This window comes from Panthera onca, chromosome B1 (assembly GCF_046562875.1).
Source record: "Panthera onca isolate mPanOnc1 chromosome B1, mPanOnc1 haplotype 2, whole genome shotgun sequence".
NCBI classification, from domain to species: Eukaryota; Metazoa; Chordata; class Mammalia; order Carnivora; family Felidae; genus Panthera; species Panthera onca.
The window spans coordinates 155,804,741-155,826,830 of NC_138342.1; the positions used below are offsets into that span (position 1 = coordinate 155,804,741).

General features: G+C 38.4%; 2 protein-coding genes across 5 annotated transcripts in view; one reads left to right on the top strand and one right to left on the bottom strand.

Annotated features, from left to right (window-relative positions):
* Window positions 1–10,862, top strand: part of PBK (PDZ binding kinase) — a 28,198-nt gene extending 17,336 nt beyond the window's left edge. For all 4 annotated transcript variants that reach the window (XM_060653655.3, XM_060653658.3, XM_060653657.3 and 1 more), the window contains exons 6-8: window positions 1,070–1,199; window positions 8,906–9,085; window positions 9,913–10,862. In XM_060653655.3, the coding sequence (XP_060509638.1) occupies window positions 1,070–1,199; window positions 8,906–9,085; window positions 9,913–10,112 (510 nt within the window). In that variant the 3' untranslated portion in view covers window positions 10,113–10,862. The remainder of the gene's footprint in view (window positions 1–1,069; window positions 1,200–8,905; window positions 9,086–9,912) is intronic.
* A 5,867-nt stretch (window positions 10,863–16,729) lies between these two features.
* Window positions 16,730–22,090, bottom strand: part of ESCO2 (establishment of sister chromatid cohesion N-acetyltransferase 2) — a 29,760-nt gene continuing 24,399 nt past the window's right edge. The window contains exons 10-11 of the mRNA XM_060653651.3: window positions 21,004–21,170; window positions 16,730–18,236 (exon numbers count right to left, since the gene is read on the bottom strand). Of these exons, the coding sequence (XP_060509634.1) occupies window positions 18,104–18,236; window positions 21,004–21,170 (300 nt within the window). The 3' untranslated portion in view covers window positions 16,730–18,103. The remainder of the gene's footprint in view (window positions 18,237–21,003; window positions 21,171–22,090) is intronic.

A 22,090-nucleotide genomic window follows, 5' to 3' on the forward strand; every position in this document is an offset into this window, starting at 1 on the left:
AATTGTATTAGTTTTGGGGCACCTGGGTGGCTCAGTCGGTTAAGCATCTGACTCTTGATTTCAGCTCAGGTCATGAACTCCCAGATCGTGAGATCAAGCCCCATGTTGGGCTCCGTACTGACAGTGTGGAGCCTGCTTGGGATTCTTTCTGTCCCTCTCTCTCTGGCCCTCCCCAGCTCACTTGCACTCTCTCTCCCTCCCTCTCTCTCTTTCAAAATAAATAAATAAACTTTTAGAAAAATAATAAATTAAGCACAGTAAGTGTTCCAAGATACATACCAAAAATTGTCTCTGGAGTATTTTCAAACCCAGCTCACAGAGTAGATGCTCAGATGCTGATGAACAAATAACAGTGTAGCAAGATTATTTTTGATTATGGGTGAGTAGCATTACTAAGAAAGAGTTGATGTGTAAAACAAAATTTAGTCTTAGATTACACTTCTGCTTCCTCTTCTGCTTGTGACCTCTGTGTAGCCCTTAGTCATCTGTTCTGCATCACCTCAGTCATTTGAGAAAAGTGTGCCTCATTGTGAAGATCCCAAATTTACTTCTAAAAATGACTAGCCTCAAGGAAAATTTGGTGTATTTTTTAAAATATATTTGTATTATTTAGAGAGAGAGAGCCATGAGCAGGGGAGGGGCAGAGAGAGGGAGAGAGAGAATCCCAAGCAGACTCCCCACCCCGCCTTAGAGCCTGTTGGGGGGCTCAATCTCACGAACCATGAGATCATGACTGACTGAGCCACCCAGGTGCTCCAATTGTGGTATATTTTTAAAGCTGCAGTGTCTTCTTTTAATAGACAAGTATGAGATGAGTTTGAAAATAAAAAAGTTAGCTTACCTATAAATGGACATTGATTTTCAAAGACTCCTTTAGGTCTGGTCAGTATGGCGGACTATGGTAACAAAGGATGTTCCCTGGTCTGACTTCAGATAGTTTGAAATGATGAACAGATACAATCCTGCAGTTCAGGAAGGGAGTTCAAGTTGTTATTTTTGTTTGAAGGTTATCCTATATTTTTATCAGTTTATATATTTGCTCATATGTATTAAATTTCAACTGTTTTAGTATCTACACCAAGAAAAGAAACTGCTTCATGGAGACATAAAGTCCTCAAATGTTGTAATTAAAGGTGATTTTGAAACAATTAAAATCTGTGATGTAGGAGTCTCTCTACCACTGGATGAAAATATGACTGGTAAGTAGTATTTTTTTTTAACTTTATTTTTATGCAATTTTTAGGTTTCTAATTTTTACATATTTAAATAGGTAATAAGTTTATATACTTAAAATTAAAAACTATGTATAAAAAGTATACAATAAATAATACCACTCCTTTCCTGTCTCTCTTCCACCCAGCCTCCAGCCCCCTGCTTTGTCACACCAATATAAATTATTGCATTTTTATTAATATAATTTAACTGAAGATAACTTTAGGAACTATTTCTAACCTGGCTTGGGATTTTTATGTGGTAAAAGATCTGGGAGTAGAAAACAGTTTTAATAAGGTTTTATAAAGGAACTCATTTAGTTTCGCATAATGTTAAGATTGGGGAAACTGGTAGAAGAAGAAATGGGTGGAAGAAGGAGAGAGGGGTGCTAATAAAGCTAGATCTTCTGCTGCTTGCCCTTTGGCCTGCCCCGACTCCTTCTCTGATGTAAATACTGACCATTCTCGACTCCTTCTTCTCTGATATAAATACTGACCATTCTCAGCGAATTTAAGATCTTGGTAAGAACCAAGAGCCAGCATCATAAAGAAGTTCCCTGCTTTAAACATGTTATTTAATAAATAACATTTAAATGTGCTTCTTCATATGAATATGTGGTAAAATGAAGGTTAATGAATGCTGTTTAGAACTTCTGTACGCTTTTTTTTTTTATGTTTATTTATTTTCGAGAGAGAGAGCACGAGCAGGGTAGAGGCAGAGAAAGAGGGAGACACAGAATCTGAAGCAGGCTCCAGATTCCGAGCCATCAGCACAGAGCCCGATGCGGGCTCGAACTCAAAAACCGTGAGATATGACCTGAGCCGAAGTCAGACGCTCAACCAACTGAGCCACCCAGGCGCCCCAGAACTTTTGTACACTTTAATTTCTAGTAAAAATCAGCGAGTTAAGTGAAGAAAAAAGCCAAGATGAATAGAGTGACTTTATAAAGATGTCTGTATTCATTCATAAAGATAGGACTGTTATGAGCATTTAGGCTATATAACTGCTACCGAGTTGAAACTTTCGAAAATAAAGGAGAAATTATGAAACAGGATGCAAGTAAGATATTTTTGGCATAATTTTCTCAATCCTTAGTAGGTCAGATAGACAAAACTAAGATGTAGAATATCTGAGTAGATAATAAGGTGAATCTCTACGCATCCAGGTATTTATTAAACCTGAACGCACATAAAGTTACGAGAACCTGAGATTACCTTGTCCTCAGTGCTGCAAATCTAGAAATTAGTGACACAATTGGAAACAAAACACCCACATTTTTTAAGAATTTAAAATATTTGTAAATAATTCTTAGCTGAAATCAAATTCCAGCTATACTGTATTTAGAAAATCAAAACCTATTTGATATGGTCAATACTACTCAAAGCAAAACATTTTCATTATTTAACCTTTATGAAACTAAGTTTGAGTTCTGAATTCACATCAGGTAAAAAAATAATTGAAGCCTTAGAGACAGAAAGCAGAAGTAAATGAATAAATCCATAAATTCTGCATTATCCCAACATGATCTGTTTTATTTTTGAACATGTCAAAGTTCATGGTTTGTAAACATGTGAAGTTCAACCTTGATACATGTTCAAACATAACCATGAAAATTTTGTGAAAGAATGATGAATGGGAATTTTCCTGAGGTGATGTTAAGTATTATAAAGCCACAGTAGTGAAAGCAGTGATATTCCTGCCAAAATAGGCAGAAAAATGTAAGGAGTCAAGTAGTCCCAAATATATCAAATTTATTATATAACACTGACGTTTAGTAGTATTGAGAAAGAAGTAGTTGAGTCAGTAAATGATGATGTGTGGACATTTTAGAAAAAATAAAGCTATTTTCCATTCTCAGTCTAATCCTTGTAGGATTAAGATGTGAGGATTAGGATTTTAAGATGTTAAAAAAGAGTAGTGAAAAAAATTACAGGTAAATAATTCATTAAAATTGGGCTTAAGAAGGACACTAAAACTAGAAACCATTTTATGTTATGTTATTTTTTCAGGAGTAGGATTTAGTGATTCATTATTACATCTAACACCCAGTACTCTTCCTAACAAGTGCCCTCCTTAATGCCTATCACCCATCTAGCCCATCCCCGCCCAACACCCCACCAGCAACCCTCAGTTTGTTCTCTGTATTTAAGAGTCTCTAATGGTTTGTCTCCTCTCTGTCTTTATCTTATTTTTCCTTCCCTTCCCCCATGTTCATCTGTTTTGTTTCTCAAATTCCACACATGAGTGAAATCATGTATTTGTCTTTGGCTGACTTACTTCCAAATTAGCTTAACATGTACTCTCATACGCTAAGTAGAAGTTGCAGTTCAGGTTATCATTCAGTATCATATCAGGTATCATTCAGGTTAGGATAAGTTTTGCTGTGGTAGCATACACCCTCAAAAACTTCAGTGGCTTAAAGCAACCACAGCTTATTCAAGCTACAGATCCATTATGGCTATGTTTCTCATTTTTAGGACCTAAGCGGCTAGAACATCCGCTATACGGAACACTGCCGTCACTGTACATATGGAGGGTGAAAAGGCTCCAGAGCTGTGCAGTACAGTAGCCACTAGCTACATACAGTTATTGAAATTAATAAATATTTGAAAAGTTTAAAAATTGATTTCCTCAGCCACCCTAGCCACTTTTCAAGTGCTCATTAGCTGCCTGTGGTTAGTGCCTACCATATTGGGACAATGCAGATATGGAACATTTTTATTACAACAGAAAGTTCTGTTGGAAAGTGCTGCTCCACAAGTCTTGCACTAACAATTAAATGCCCCAGATTAGAAATGACACAAGGCACTTCTTTCACAACTCACTGACCAGAACAAGTCAGATGGCTCCATCCAACCTTGACAGGCCAAAAAGTGCATCCATCTTTGTGTCCAGATGGGGGGAGAGTATGACCTACTTGATGAACAGCACTGGTAACTGCTACAATGGTACAGTCTTTTCAGAGGGCAATTTGGAAATCTATATTTAAAAAACAAAACAAAACCCTTTCAAAATGCCCTTTGATCCTATAATTCATTCCCAAGAACATATTCCAAAAAATAATTGGGCACTGCAGACATTTTTTTATAGTAATCCGATATATTAATTTCTGCAAAACCAAGAGACTTAGGCTTGTAGAAGAAATAGAGTTAAGACAGAAGAATCAAAACTCATGCAGTGTTGAAAACACAGCAGTAACGAAAACGATAACTATCCTGATAAAAATACTAACACGTGAAATCTTCACTGGTGCCCAGCATCAGCCCATCCTGTGAAGCCATAAACCCTGGGTTTGTGCTTCCTTGAAGGTGTATATTTGAGGGCATTTATTTTCAATACATACTTTTAATTAAAAACTTGATCTGACTTTCTCAAAAACACATGTGTAAGCCTGGGGGAAATGTCTCTGCAGCTCCTTTACCGGCACTCTCTGCTTCATCAATATATGCTTATAGTCAGCATAGCTGACTAAACCAGCCATGCATTAAGAGAAGGCAGTTCTCTTCTTTTTTCTCTTGGGCTAAGGCTTTCTCTTTATGAGGAAGTTTACTCCTAAGCACTTTAAAAATAACAGGTGCTGGGAGAGAAATTAATCTTTTTTTACTGAATTGTGTATGTACTAACTTACAAAAATATACATTGTAGCAGAATAGACTATGCAAAACTTTAGGCGAATGTCCACCAGTAAGGGGTGGTTTAATTTATTGTACCACCAAACAATAGAATGTTATTAAAATGATACAGGTTTATATTTGTAGGAATGGTATATCCAGATATATTGAGTGAGATGAACAGATCGTAAAATAGCACTTAAATATGTACACATTAAGAAAAGTTTGGGAAAAAATACACCTAAATCTTTAAAAGTTTTCTTTTTCTTTTCTTTTTTTTTCTTTTTAACATTTACTCATTTTTGAGAGACAGATTGTGAGTGGAGGAGAGGTAGAGAGGGAGACACAGGATATGAGGCAGGCTCCAGGCTCTGAGCTGTCAGCACAGAGCCCAATGCAGGGTTTGATCTCACAGACTGTGAGATCATGACCTGAGCTGAAGTTGGATGCTTAACCAACTGAGCCACCCTGGCGCCTCTTTACAAGTTATTTTTAAGTTTTGTGTTTCAATAGGTGGTATATTCCCATGTTTCACAACTATAATATAAGGTGTGCTGTGACAAGCCCAGTTTTAACAGTGGTTATCTCTAGATTATTTAACAAATATTGTTAATACTTAGTATGGCCAAGCACTGTGCGAGGTATTATGAGTATAGAGGAAAATAGGATAGACACAGTCCTTACCATTTCTTAAGAATTTTTGTATGTTATTTTTTTATTGATTTTAATTAATTGATTATAGTTTGATTTAATTATAGTTAGCACACAATATTATGTTAGTTTCAGGTGTATGATAAACCTACACATTACGCTATGCTTTCCCAAGTGTAGCTACCATCTGTCACCATACAATGCTATGCTGTAACTTTCATCCCTATGACTTATTCTTTCCATAACTGGAAACTGTATCTCCCTTTCACTCATTTTGCCCATGCCCCGCATCCCTCTCCCCTCTGGCAACCATCAGTTCTCTGAATTTGTAGGTCTGGTTTCTGCTTTTTGTTTGTCTTTAATGATGATTTTTAAAATGATTTAAAATGATTTTCTTTAAAAAAAATTTTTTTAATGTTTATTTTTGAGAGAGAGAGTGAGCTGGGGAGGGGCAGGGAGATAGGCAAACAGAGGATCTGAAGCAGGCTCTGCGCTGACAGCAGAGAACCCAATGCAGGGCTCAAACTTAGAAACTGTGAGATCATGACCTGAACTGAAGTTGGACACTTACCTGACTGAACCACCCAGGTGCCCCTGGAATTGTTTTCTTAATTTCTTTTTCTACTTTGTTATTAGTATATAGAGAGCAACAGATTTCTGTATATTAATTTTATATCCTGAAACTTTACTGTATTCATTTATTACTTCTAATAGGTTTTTGGTGGAGTCTTTAGGGTTTTCTGTGCAAAGCATCATCTCATCTGCAGCTTACTTCTTCCTTACTAAGTTGGATGTCTTTTATTTTTTTTTTTTCTTGTCTGATTACAATGGCTTGGACTTCTAGTACTATGTTGAATAAAAGTGGCACAAGTGGACATCCTTACATTGTTCCTGATCTTAGAGGAAAAGTTCTCAGTTTTTCATCGAGACTGATGTTAGCTGCGGTTTTCCATTTATGGCCTTTATTATGTTGAGGTATATTTCCTCTAAACCCACTTTGTTTTATGAATTTTCATCATGAACAGATGTCAAATTTTGTCAAAAGCCTTTTCTGCGTCTTTTGAGATGATCATATGATTTTTTTTTAAGTTTATTTATTTTGAGAGAGAGAGAGAGCACACATATGCAAATAGGGGAGGGACAGAGAAAAAAGGAGAGAAAGAATCCCAAACAGGCTTTGTGCTGTCAGCTCAGAACCCAACACAAGGCTTGATCTGATCTCACGGACTGTGAGATCACGACCTGAGCCAAAATGGAGAGTCAGACACTTTTAACCGACTGAGCAACCCAGGTGCCTCAAGATGATCATATGATTTTTATCCTTTGTTTTGTTGGTATGGTTAATCACATTGATTGATTTATCAATCTTAAACCGTCTTTGCATCCCTGGAATAAAATCCATTGATTATGGTGAAGGATCCTTTTAATTACACCATTGTATGCAGTTTGCCAATATTTTATTGAGGATTTTTACATATATGTTCATCAGGGATATTGGCTGGTAGTTTTATTGGGTTTTTTTGTTTTTGTTTTTTGTTTTTGTAGTGTCTTTATCTAGTTTTGGTATCAGGACAATGCTGACCTTGTAGAATACATTTGAATTTTTTTTTTAATGTTTATTTTTGAGAGGGAGAGAGACAGAACATGAGCGAGGGAGGGGCAGAGGGAGGAAGAATCAGAACTTGAAGCAGACTTCAGGCTCTAAGCTATTAGCACAGAGCCCGACATGGGGCTTGAACTCATGAACTGCGAGATCATGACTTGAGCCAAAGTTGGATGCTCAACTGACTGAGCCACCCAGGCACCCTGTAGAATATACTTGGACGTTCTCCTTCCTCTTCTGTTTTTTTCAGTTCTTAACCCTTTTACTGTTCATAATCTAGGACAGCAAGCTGCTCTTGAATAATGTACAGCATAATGACTGTTATGATAGAAGGGATTATATAAACACGACAGTGCCACTTAACACAGCCTAGATGTTGAGAAAGGCCTTCCTAAATAAATAATGTTTCGGCTAAGAATTGAAGAATGAGGAGAAGCTCCAGTTTAATTATTTTTCAGTTTGGCATAATGACCATGAGAACTAAATCAGGTAATGTCTGCTTATCCTTTTTGAATGTAGCAAAGGGCAATAAAATATCCGTTGTTTCTGTATTGACAAAAAAGAATGAGTCAACCATCAGTTGATGATCACACCAGACTTTTGTCAGAACAATCCATCTTCACAGAGAAGCAGTCTTGATCAGTAACATATGTGGGGGAACCACGTCCATTATGTTTAAATTCTAATCTCACGCTTGGGCAAATATCCACGGACATATAGGAAATGCACTTGGCTGGCATCTCCAATTGGAGGTGATGTATTAGATCCTGAGCTCTAGAAAGCTATTTGGTGTGGTACATCCCTGTAGGAATTTGACCAACATAAAATGAGGTATGACTGACTCCTTAACCTTATCACCAGACTCACTGCCCTTGTCGACCATGTCTAGACTCTTACCTAGTCAGGCATTCTATTAGGTGCCTCTTAGGTACAAGGTGGGATGGGGGAAAACCTTCAGGGAGCTTATACTGGACATGACTGCCTTCCAATGTGTACTGTCCAAAAGCTGGTGTAAGTGAAAAGGCTCTCATAGAGACATCTTTCGTCCTTGCCACCCGATGCTGGGTGCTGCCCCAGTCTGGCTTCTTCGTTCTCACTCTGTCTTCAGAGTGTACTTATTAGATGTACCCCCCCAACCCAGAATGTTGAATGAATGAATTAATGAGTGCTTGTCTACTGGCTCTTTGGTTTCCTGAGTGCGAGATTCTCATTTTTCCCTCTCCCTCCTCCCATTTGTTCTGTCTTTATTAATGTGAGAGGGAGAAAGGAAGGAAGGAAGGGAGGGAAGGAAGAAGGAAATGGAAATATGAGTAGGCCTATGTCATTCCTGGGCAGAAGCTTTCAGAGCCAATGTGTGATTTGACCCTTATCCTTTCCCCTGACATAGCAATTACAGAAGCAGAGAAATGGTACTTCTCTCTGCCTGATGACAGTATGGTTTGAAAATGGAGAAGCTGGAGCACAGAGATGCATTGATCTGTTCACAGTCACACAACTCGCAAATGCCTTTAAACCCAGGCAAGGCAGTCTGGCTCCGGAGTCTGTGCTCTTGACATCCACAGTCTCTCTGTATTCCTGCCCCCTCCTAAGAGAATTGCTATTTCTCTACACCCTTGCCAACTGACTAGCTTTTTAATATTTAACAATCTGATAAGGAAAAAGTAATTCTTACTAATGAGATTGAGTGTATTTTCGTGTTTACTGTCTACATTTCTTAACCTTTAAAACTACCTGCTAAATCATTTGCCCATTTTTCTTTGGGTTGCTTGCCTTTCTTAGTGATTTCTAGTGCTTGCCCTTATGACCGACTTACTTGTACTCATTTCAGTGACTGACCCCGAGGCCTGTTACATTGGCACCGAGCCTTGGAAACCCAAGGAAGCTTTGGAAGAGAATGGTATTATTACTGACAAGGCAGACATATTTGCCTTTGGCCTGACTCTGTGGGAAATGATGACTTTATCTATTCCACACATTAATCTTCCAGATGATGATGATGATGATGAAGGTATAGCCACATATTTTTTTAACATAAATCCCAGTCTCTTCAGTTTGAACTAAAGATTAGCTTATAAAATTATATTTTATCTATTACATTGAAACTTAAAACAGATGTTTGATTTAGTGGTAGTGGCATGAGATGTGGATTATATTACTACTGACTAACTTGGTGCTATCTCAGTTTTCTCTCATATAAATGAGTTGTAGCTTAATTGATAATAGGGAGATAAATTGAGAAAATCCTATAGAGCAAAACGTTTCCTTAAAAGTTCCTCTTGTCTTGTGGTAGGGTCCCCTCCCTAAGAAAATAAAAAAAAAAACAAAACCAAAAAACCTCAAGGCAACCTGGCTGCATGCATATGTGACAACATCCCTCATGACCTTGTAACATGAGACCACTCAATCAGACTGCATGTTTGTGTGTTACCGTATATGGGAGACAAAGAAATAGAAAACATAAAAAAACTATGCCACGTGGCGTTCGGGGCTCAGTTCTTCGGGTACGAGCCCCACTGAGCCATGCCAGCACGAATAAAGTTGCTTCCTGGAAAGAAAAGCCTCCATGTCACGACTCTGTGTGAGAATCCTGCCACTACAGTCTAAGGAAAAGATTGGAAAGCTATCACAGTAAGAGGGTGGGGGTTGTAACCTATAAACCGTGACAGTATCTAATCTTCACCACGGCAGGATAATTGAAGAGATGGCCTGTGCATACCGAAAACATAGTGGACGAGGAGATCTTGTTTCGGGAGGGTGAGTTTGAGCAGTTGCTAAGCTTTTCCATGACTTAAAAGTTATTTTGTTTGTTTCAATCTCCAACGCCTTCACGAGCAGATAAAACTTTTGATGAAAGTGACTTTGATGATGAAGCCTACTATGCAGCTTTGGGGACGAGGCCACCCGTTAATATGGAAGAGCTGGATGAAACGTACCAGAAAGTAATTGAACTCTTCTCCGTATGCACTAATGAAGACCCTAAGGATCGCCCTTCTGCCGCACACATCGTGGAAGCTTTGGAAATGTATGTCCAGTGATCACCTCATATTCATGACTGCTGAGCTTTCCAGATGGCTCATGTGTATAACTGTTCTGTTTACTGTAATATATAGTTACTGTGATAATCCATAGTTATTAGACTTTTTGGAAGTGGCCTGTCTTAGGACCGTAGCACCTAGTTAACACTTGAACAGTTACAATATTTCTTAACATGCTTATGATGATAAGCATTTGAGATTGTAGTAGGTTTTCTAGAAAGTTTAAGAAACTAGCTACTCAAATATTTGGATTTGTACATACATACAGATTTAAAACACTAGCAGTAATAAAATGCTGTAAACTGTATGTCTAACATTGATTTGGATTGAGTGACCATCACTCACATATTGTGTTTCTCACACATATTCTTTATTTTTAATGGATCTGTTGAAAGCACTTTGCGCAGTACAACTTAAGTCTACTTTTGCTTATCTTTTAAACCATTAACGTTTTTGCTGGCCTTTTTGGGCTGATGTGCTCCTTATTAAATATGGTCACTGGAAGCCACGAGAAATGGCTCAAAAGACTAGCTCCTTGGGTATTTCCAGACATTTTTGGTTAAGGCTTGTTTTGCGCTCTTGGGTCTCCCCCGATCTTTGGCTTTTGTTTTATTTATTAAATGTATTTTCTGTATTGAGATCCCTTTTTTATTTTTTGTTTAATCTATACCTTAAGCATATCACAGTTCTGGTGTAAAAATAATAAAACTAATAGAATGATATAGAATAAAGGAGACTGTAGTTACCAGGTGTCTTGTTTTAGATTTCATTAATTTGAGTGTCATTAGGTGTGTTGAGTGAATGTGGTAGGTTTGTTTCTCTCTTGTGGCCTCATTTGTTAATCTGAAATGAAGGTGATGATTTGGATCAGCATCTTCCATCTGTGTGCCACAGAAGCCACCTGGGAATTTTTAGTTAATGAATTGTCCCTGTGACTCCAGGTGATACACCCAGACTTGACTGTGGGAGAGATGTGGAGAAACGGGAACCTTTTGCATTGTTGGTGGGAATGCAAACTGGTGCAGCTGCTCTGGAAAACAGTGTGGAGGTTCCTCAAAAAATTACAAATAGATCTACCCTATGACCCAACAATAGCACGGTTAGGAATTTACCCAAGGGATACAGGAGTGCTGATACATAGGGGCACTTGTACCCCAGTGTTTATAGCGGCACTTTCAACAATAGCCAAACTATGGAAAGAGCCTAAATGCCCATCAACTGATGAATGGATAAAGAAGATGTGGCATATATATATACAATGGAATATTACTTGGTGATCAAAAAGAATGAAATCTTGCCATTTGCAACAACATGGACGGAGCTGAAAGGTATGCTAAGTGAAATAAGTCAGAGAAAGATCATGTTTTCACTCGTGGATCTTAAGGAACTTAACAGAAGACCATGGGGGAAGGGAAGAAAAAAAAAAGTTACAAGCAGGGAGGGAGGCAAACCGTAAGAGACTCTTAAATACAGAGGACAAACTGAGGGTGGTGGGGGAGAGGGGGAAATGGGTGATGGGCATTGAGGAGGGCAATTGTTGGGATGAGCACTGGGTGTTGTATCTAAGTGATGAACCGCGGGAATCTACCCCCAAAAACCAAGAGCACGCTTTACACACTGTATGTTAGCCAATTTGACAATAAATCTTATTTTTTTTAAAAAAATCACCTTGGGGGGTTCCTGGATGGCTCAGTCGGTTAAGCGTTCAACTCTTGGTTTCAATTCAGGTCATGATCTCATGGCTTCATGGGTTTGAGCCCTGCATCGGGCTCTGTGCTGGCAGTGCAGAGCCTGCTTGGGGTTTTCTCTCCCTTTCTCTGCCCCTCCCCAACTTGTACTGTCTCTGTCTCTCTCAAAATAAATAAATAAACTTAAAAAATAATTACTGTCGGGGCGCCTGGGTGGCTCAGTCAGTTAAGCATCCAACTCTTGGTTTTGGCTCAAGTCATGATCTCTCGGTTCATGAGCTCGAGTCCCAAGTCAGGCTCTGCACTGACAGCATGGAGCCTGTTTGGGATTCTCTCTCCCAATCTCTCTGACCCTCCCCAACTCACACCTGCTCTCTCAAAGAAACAAACTTAAAAAAAAAACCTGAAAGCTGACTTCTAGAAAAATCTGAACAGTTTTGCACCCTGATATTTAGTTACCCTCACTTTGACTTCTATGTGATTTCATTCTTAATAGGTCTGCTAAGCTCACAAGGTAGTGTCTCTCTTGGTCCATTCTCCTGAATTACAGCTCAGGGATACTTTTTATCCCTGAGAAATTTGTGTCCACTTCCTACAGTTGGAATATCTAAATGGGAACAAACTAATGCCCAAGGACCGCACATTGACCAGGCTTGTCGATGGCAGGCACTGCAAAATGATCCCGCATGCTTTCCATCTTGTGTCTGAATAGAGCCTTGAAGTCCTCAACACAGAGTTGCAGAAAATTTGCTACCAACTGTAAGAACATTTTTTATTCTTATTCTGGAACTTGTTCTTTAAGTCTCAGATGTTGCCTTCCTTTTGGCCATTTGCCTCATTTTCAGAAAAGTAATGTGACTGGTTGGAGGATACAGTGGGACCAATCTTTTTGCTGTATTAATTATAATTAATTATAGTTAGCAAATAAACAGGCTCCTCCCAAGTAGCTTTCTCACTTCCCAGAAAATCTCCCTTTGCTATCAGTGTAAGGCCTCCAAGAGCCTTTTGCATCTCTAGAAAATGGAGACAGGGGCGCCTGGGTGGCTCAGTTGGTTAAGCGTCCGACTTTAGCTCAGGTCATGATCTCACAGTTCATGGGTTCAAGCCCCGTGTTGGGTTCTGCACTGCCAGCTTGAAGCCTGGAGCCTGCTTCGGATTCTGTGTCTCCCTGTCTGTTCCTCCCCTGCTTGTGCTTGTGCTTGCGCTCTCTCTCTCAAAAAGAAAATGGGGATAAGTAGCTGCTCAAGAAATGCTGAGGATTATTTATTGCCTCCTGGTTCCTACTTCAATCGACAATTTGTTGATTGAAATTAGAGATTTATAAATAAAATACTATATATAGGGTGTCTATGTGGCTCAGCCCATTTAGTGTCTGACACTTGATTTTGTCTCAGGTTATGATCTCACGGTTGTGAGATGGAGCCCCGAGTTTGGATCCGCTCTGGGTGTGAAGCCTGCTTGGGATTCTCTCTCTCCCTTTCCCTCTGCCCTGTGTGCATGTGCTCTCAAAAAAAGTAAATAAAAAAATATATATATATAAACTTGTGGGATACAGCTGAAATTGTGATTATAGAGATTTATGGTCTTTTTTGTTTTTAAAGTTTATTGAGAGAGACAGCATGAGCAGGGAGAGGCAGAGAGAGAATTCCAAGCAGGCTCCACACCCAGCAAGGAACCTGACGCAGAGCTCGATCCCATGGATCATATCATGACCTGAGCTGAAATCAAGAGATGCTTAACTGACTGAGCCACCCAGGTGCCCCGAGATATATGGTCTTAAATGCTATTGAAACCTGAAAAATTGGTGAGCTAAGAATATAAGAAAAAGTAAAACTCCCTTCCAAAAGAAAGACGTATAAATTTAAAGACAAAACCTACCATAGAAAATGGAGAAATCTATAATGGATAGGATCAACAATGCCAAAAGTTGTTTCTGAAAATACGAATAAAATTTATAAGCCTAATAAGCCTTAGCAAGAGTCATCTAGAGAGTAAAAGAAAAAAAAAGCATCATAAATGAAAAAAGTAAACATCAGTGCATCTCCTATAGATACCCAATCGCTCTCATGAACAGATGAAGAAAATCCCAAACAAAATAGTAGTAAACCAAAGCCAGTAACATAAAAACCTCAGGGCCAAGTTGAGATTATTTCAGCAAGACTAGGTTGACTTAAGAACAATGTAATCACCATATTCATCCAATGAAGAAAAATCAGTTACCTCCAAAGAAGAAAAATTTTGATAAAATCCAGCGTTAAATGTTTAAAAGCCTCTTAGAAAAACAAATGCCTCTTAGAATCCTAGGAATAGAGAGGAGCTTCCTTAACATAAGAGTGTATATCTAACAAGCTATGGTAAATATTTTATAGTTGCTATGGATTAGAAAGTTTGTCCCTCTGAAATTCATGTTGAAGCCTAATCCCTAATGTGATGGGAGGGGGTGCCTTTGGGGGGTGATTATGAAGGCGGAGCCCTCATGAGAGGGATTAATATCCCTGACAGAGAGAGGAGCTCTGCCATGTGAGGATACAGCAAGGAGACCGCAAGCAAGGCAGGAAGCGGGCCCTCACCAAGTCCTGGATATGCCAGTGCCTTGAAATTGGACTTAACTGGACTCGGGAACCAACCAGAGAGCTAAATTGTTAAGCCACCCAGTCTATGGTATTTCATGAAAATGGTATTTTCATGAAAAATGAAATGAGACATTACTTCAAAACTGAAAACCCAGGGGCACCTGACTGGCTCACGTCAGTTAAGCATCTGATTCTTGATTTCAGCTCAGGTCATGATCTCACGGTTCTTGGGATCAAGCCCTGTGTCTGGCTCTGCATTGGGTGTGGTACCTGCTTGGGATTCTCCGCCCCGCGCCCCCCCCCCCCCCCCCCCCCCCCGCTCGCACATGCATGCAAGCTCTCAAAATAAACTTAAAAAAAAAAAAAACCCAACAACCTGAAAATCCAAAAATAATCTGCAAATGAATCTTTAGAATTAAATAAATTTAGAAAGGCCGCTGAACCGAAGATCAATATGGAAAAGTCTGTTGTGTTTTATCAGCAAATGAAACTTTAACAATCTTATTTCCAGTGGTTTCAAAGAAAGTATCAAATGCTTTAAGAGTAAATCCTAAAAAATTACATAACTACACTGAAAACCCCAAATTGCTGAGAAACTAAATGGGGAAATACACCAGAAAAATATATCTTTTACATTCAATCCTCCCAAACGGATCTGTAGATGTGATGCAATTCCAGTAAAATCCCAACAGATTTTTTTAATTGGTGATGGCTTTTTGAGGATCTTAAACCGATTGTAAACTGTACATGCAAATGCAAAGGATCAAGAATAGACAAAATACTCCCGGAGAGAAAAAAGGTGGAAGAATTTACAATACCAACTTCAGGAATCTGATAACACAATGTGGTACTGGTGTAAGGATGACCAGCGAGGCTAGAGGGAATAAACAGGCAGAAAGAGACCCATACGTTGGACGCAGTTTATCACAAAGGTAGCATATAATGGCAAAGGTAGCAATGCTTATCATCAGTAGTATAGATTATGGTATTTTTTTTAACATTTATTCATTTTTGAGAGAGAGCATGAGTGGAGGAGGAGCAGAGGGAGAGGGAGACACAGAACCTGAAGCAGGCTCCAGGCTCTGAGCTGTCAGCACAGAGCCTGATGTGGGGCTCGAACTCAAGGACCGCGAGATCACGACCTGAGCCGAAGTCGGACGCTCAACCGACTGAGCCACTCAGCCACCCCAATAAATTATGGTATATTCTTTTAATGGAATATACAACCATGAAAATGGGTGTCAACTAGACAGAATAACATGGATGCATCTTGACAACATACTCAATTTATATTAAGCTCAAAACCAGACGAAACTTTTAGACATCAAAAGGTAGTTACATTTGGGGAAAATGATGATTAAAGAGAATGTGAGGCGGACTCTGGGCAGCTGGCAGTGTTTTACTTTTTTGACCTGGGTAGTAATTACGAAGGCGTTGATAATGGAGATGTCCATTTTAGCTTTACAGGAAAACCGCAAAGAGAATTCCCATATACCCCACACCTAGCCTCCCCTATTACCCACGTCTTACATTAGTATATTTGTCACAATTAACATACCAATGAGCCAATACTGACACACTAATGAAGGTATACTTGATTCAGATTTATTTTGCCCTTCTGTGCCGGGACGCTGCGTTGCATTTAGCTGTCGTGTCTCTGTGGCTATGATAATTTCTCAGGCTTTCCTTGTGTTTTTTTTTTTGTTTGTTTTTTGAAGCTTTTATTTTTTTTTAGAGCAATTTTAAGTTCACAGCAAAATCAGAGGAAGCAGAGATTTACCACACAAACCCTTTGCCCCTCACATGCATGGCCCCCACTACCAACATCCCACCACTAGGGACACTTGTTGCAACTGATGAACCTACGTTGACAAATCGGGTTTCTTTACTCTTGGTGTTGTCCGTTCTATGGGTTTGGACAACGTTAGAGATGGACCCGTTTATGGTATCCTGCACAGTACTTTCCCTGCCCTCAAAGTCCCGTGCCCCACCTAGTTATCCTCCACTCCCCTCGAGCTCCTGAGCTTCTCACTGTCTCCAGTTTTGTCTTTTCCAGAATATCATACAGTGGGAATCATACAGTCTGCAGCCTTTTCACATTGGCTTCTTTCACTCAGTAATATTGTTTCCTATGTGCCTTTTTGTGGCTGACACCTTGACTGCCTCCAACTTTTGGCAATTATGAATAAAGCTGCTATAAACATCCAGTGTGCAGGTTTTCGTGTTGGCTATATTTTCAATGATTGGTTTTTGGAATCAAGGAGCATGTACTGTTTTTATAATCACAAAAATACAGAAAAAATCAATACATTTGGTTGTATAAAAAAATAGACAAAGAGAATATTGAGAAGAATTTTAATTGATTCATCACAAAAGCACTGAGCAAGCAAAATAATGTTAATAAAAATTTTTAAATAAAATATTTAAAACAAAAACAGCAGTGCAGAAAACAGCATTAAAATGTTTGCAAAATTATATCTTAACACTTCCATATTCTTTCTGGAATGCAGGCTTTTAAATTTTGGAAACATGTTACCTTACAGGCAAATAAAATAATGCACGTGAACAGATTCTACCGAGTTATAACCTGGAAAACTACTTCCCTAGCGTCTTACCACCAGACAGCAGTTGAGTGATTTTTAGAATCAAAACAATATGAGTAATTCTTTGCTCTTCAAAGAAAGTATCCAAGAATTATACTAGAAAAATGTGTGCATACGGAGGTGTATTTACATAATGTTATCACGAGTTCTCCGGCCTAGATATATTCATTTACTAACCTCAGTTATATTACTATAAAATAGTAATAGTTCTATCACTATTCATTTTGTCACCACCTTCGCCAGATGTCTCAGAACAAGATGTATTTTAAACATGCAAAAATATTAAAAATGTAACCATATGAATCATCTAAACGAAATGGGCATCTATTGTGTTAATGACATCAATCCCCAGTAACAAGTGTACTAAAGATTAGTACAGTTAGCATTTTCACACTGAAATGAATGAAATGACAATAGTGCAATTACTACGGTTAATTTTAATTGAATCTGATGACAAGTATGTCTTGATTGATATGATTTGCAAAAAGATTAAAACATTAAGCTACAGAATTCTGTTCTACATCAAAGGATATGGAAATTTTGCTCATTCTTTATTTACCATAAAGATGGGAAAGCCCTATTACAAATTAAAAATTCGAAACACTTTCTAAATATTTTGAAACTCAGTTGCTACAGCCAATACCTATAAACTAAAAATTTTGTGTACAGAATTTGGGAATTACCATTAAAGATTGGGCATGGAAATTATTTGCCTATCTTTAAATTTTATTTGCTTCTGATGGGGCATGAGGTAATCCCTGTGCAAAAGTGTGCTTCATAAGAGAGAAATGGTCACATTTCTGTGGAAACCACCTTGCTTTGTCAATGTTTCGATGAAGGAGGCATGTCATTTTCCAGTTAGAGCTATCAAGTTTCATAATTAAGGATTCCAATGCTAGTCAGTATATATTATCCAAAGACTTTTCCTTTTTTTGAGTCCCCAGATACTTTTCAACAAATTTATCCCTCACTTTTTGATTCATAAGAAATAAAACTAATACAGGTTTATGTGTATATATGTGTGTCTTAGTATTTTTATTTTGGTATCTATGAAATAGTTCATATTATAGGATATGGGGCTGTCTGAAATCGTCCACACAGTAACTGTTCTATAGTAGAGACTGGCTTTAACTATTAAAATTATATACAAGGAAATTAGGGGTGTTGCAGTATTTGGTTGCAAATAACTTGCCATCTGGTGTTGGGTCAGAAAATGCTATTTCATCAGTCTTGAGAAAACAGCCAAACATGAAGCAATTCCTAAAAAAGAGGAAAAGACAATTTAACAATGGAACTAATTTAAAATTCTGATTAAACATTAGCATACGTATTTTAAAGCAGTCCAAATATACAATTTTGATCTCTTTAAGCACTTTTTTTTAGGTTTATTTATTTTGAGAGAGAGAGTATACGGGAGGGTCAGAGAGAGAGGGAGAGAGAAAGAGAGAGAAAGGAGATGAAGACAAAAGAGCTAGGACAACTACATGCAATGTGATCTAGACAGGAAAAAGAAATGCTATGACGGACGCGGAGACACATGACAAAACTGATATATGGACCATACAGTAGAGGAAAGCATTACATCAACACTAAACACCCGGTATTTGATAACTCAAGTATGCTTACATGAGGAAAGATCTTTGGACTTGAGAAATACACGCTGAAGTACGAGGGACTAAAGGGGCGTAATATACATACCTTACCTTTAAATAATTCAAGAAGAAAGTAGATGTTAAAACTTGATGAATTTGGGCAAAGGTAAATAAGGGCTTCTTTTTCTATTCTTGCACTTTTTTATAGGTTTTATTTATTTTTGAGAGAGAGAGAGGCAGAACACAAGCAGGGAGGGGCAGAGGGAGAGGGAGACACAGAATCCGAAGCAGGCTCCAGGCTCCGAGCAGTCAGCACTGAGCCCGACACAGGCCTTCAACTCACCGACTGTGAGGTCATGACCTGAGCCAAAGTTGGACACTTAACCAACTGAGCCACCCAGGCACCCCACAGGTTTGAAATTTTAAAAATATAAAATTAAAGATTGGATTCAATTAGAAGTTAAGATTTAAGTATATGGTATACTATATAATTTCACACAAAGTTTATGGCTGAATTTACTAGAATCCAAAGCAAAATACTGGTTTGATTAAATAGAGCTTACTGTCTCACTTATAAAGTGACATCAGTTATAGAAAGAACATGAGATCTGTGGGTTTGAGTCCTAACTCTGTCCTTTTACTAGCCTGTCTGTGTAAACGTGTACTAATAATCCCTGGTGAGCCTCTGTTGCTTCTTATGTAAAACAACTAGGGGCGATATTCTACCTTTGTAAGGATTTAAACATATTTTGCCTGTATAAACCAGAGAGAATGAAGCCTAAGGCCCCTCATACAGGATAGCTGCCACTTATGTTACCTGTATTTCAACTCACAGATGTGAGAAAAGAGATGTGTTCTCAGATGCATGTTTTTATTTCTCCTTTAAGGGAAACTTCTGCTTATAGATAACCTACTTACTGCCTTAGTACCCGACGTATGATCTACACTCATCACCACCTGAGAGCATATCAGGAATGCAGAATCTCAGGCCCCACTCCAACCTACTCAATTACACCTGCATTTTAACAAGATCCTCAGGTGATTCCTATGCACTTTTAAGTTTGAGAAGCATTGGACTACTACTGCCTGGTGGAACTACTTTAGATACTGGTATTTCCCATGCCAAATTTGTATCTCTTAGTATAAAATATTTAACATAAAATATAAAAAATAGAGGTACTTCGGGGCACCTGCGTGGCTCAGTTGGTTAAGCATCCGACTTTGGCTCAGGTCAAGATCTCGTAGTTCACAAGTTTAAGCCCCCACATCGGGCTCTGTGCTGACAATTCAGAGCCTGGAACCTGCTTCTGATTCTGTGTCTCCCTCTCTCTTTGCCCCTCCCCCGCTTATGCTCTGTCTCTCTCTCAAACATTCAAAAAAATAGAGATTTTTCATAATTAACTATCAAATAAAATCATTATAGACACTAATTCTCACTACTCCCCTTTATAAGGTATGTGCAGGTGACTAGGATTATGGCCCAACACTGGATCCCACAGCGGTCTTGGGTGTTCTTCCCTAAAAAGCGTACAGGACTCATAAGACTAGATCACTCCTCAAAGTATGGTCCCTGGATTGTAACCTGTTCTCTTAAGTATAGAGGTCGAGAGAGTAAGTGTTGTGAAACGAAACTCATCCATCCAACCTAGATCAGGTATGTTAACGAGCAAGTAAGTCATATCACTAACAGTTTAGTGAGTATGAAGTGGTATCTCACCATGGTTTTGGTTTCCGAATCCTTGGTGGCAGCCATATGTATTTCAAAGAAGAACTGTGTATTGGAATCCTTTGCCCATCTTTAATTGGGCCATTTGTCTTTTTATTGTTGTATAGTAAAAGTTCTTTTATATATACTGGTTATACTGGACTCTTATTAGATGAATTTCTCCCATTTTGTGGGTTGCCTGGCTAACTCATTTTTACATTTAGTTAGATTTATAAGTCTTCATCAATTACTGAGTCACACAGTAGTCAATGAACAATGAATGTACAATTTCTGTAGCTCTTTTTTTAAGCCTGCATTTTGTTTGTATAAATTATATTTATTGCAATGTTAAAGTTCACATCTGCTGAATCTAATAAAAATGGGGACTTGTATTTCTCATTTTTTTATTTTGTTTTCCTATTTCATTTTCTAGCAATTCATTTTCATTTTATTAAAGTGTTGCTCTGCAATTAAACTCGTCTTTCACCACAGGTGGTTTAATAAGCACTGGGCTACAATGTTTCACATTTGGAATGTTGTGCCCTAAACTGAGTACATCTAGTGTATTTGCTTGTTTGTTTTCCAGTGCCATTGCTGGCCTTAGCCTGACTTTGGCAGTATTTAAACAGAAGTGTCTTTATAACATCATTCCCTTTGACTCATAAACCAGGAAAGGTTCTGGGAAAGCCAATCTGGGTCTAGATCCATTTTATTTTATTTTATTTCTTACCTGAGAGTATCCACCAGTCGTCTTGCAATGCGCTTTCTTCGTTTCAGTCTGAAGACCCAGATTCTACTTATTCCACAGACTGCAGGTTCTGGTACATCTGAACATTGCCAAGCCCGATGACATTCTTTAGAGCTTGGACCCGTTGGTTCGGACAGGACACGGAAGGCCTACAATGATAATACAGACGCATCTAGAGCTAATAGTACAGTTGAGTTCACATTTCTTTGTAAAAACCATTCCTCAAACAAGACTTAAGTATCTAAAATTAATCTTATTACCTTCACCAAAAATGTTAAAATTCTGATACTTCCTAGATTCTTATCCACTTATAGTCACACAATGCATGGGGGCACCTGGGTGGCTCAGTCGGTTAAGCATCCAACTCTTGATTTTGGCTCAGGTCATGAGATCAAACACCGCATTGGGCTTTGTGCTGTCAGGGCAGAACCTGCTTGGGACTCTCTCTCCCCCTCTCTGCCCCTCCCCTGTGTGCAAGCTCCCTCTCTCTCTCTCTCTCTTTCTCTGGAAATAAATAAATATGGTCACACAATGCTTAAAAAAATACTGGTGTTGAGATATTCCCATATTCCAGTGGATTACATACCATTATGAAACTTCCTTCTTCTATTGATTAAAAAATTATAAAAATCAGACTCTTACTTTTAATATAGTACATAAACTTCTCCCATTCTCTCCAGTCTAAACTGCATTTATTTATGATATCCTAAAAAAAAATGATAACACTAAAGATTTTTGCATATTAACTATGAAATTTGGGTGGTATTTAAGGATCTTTAAAATAGTACAGAGGATCCATGTATCCTTCATCTGGCTTCCTCCAATGATTATATATTCTATAGGTGCAGTACAATACCAAAACCAAGGGATTAACATAGGTATAATGTTTGCATATATTCCCATGTCATGGAACAACTTATCACATCTGTATCCATAACCAGCATACAGAGCTACTGGATCATCTCAAGGATCTTTCTCTTGTTGTCTCTGTGTAATAATGTCCACCTTTTCCCTCAACCATCTCTAAGCCCTGGCAACCTCAATCTATTCTCTAACTCTATAATTCTGT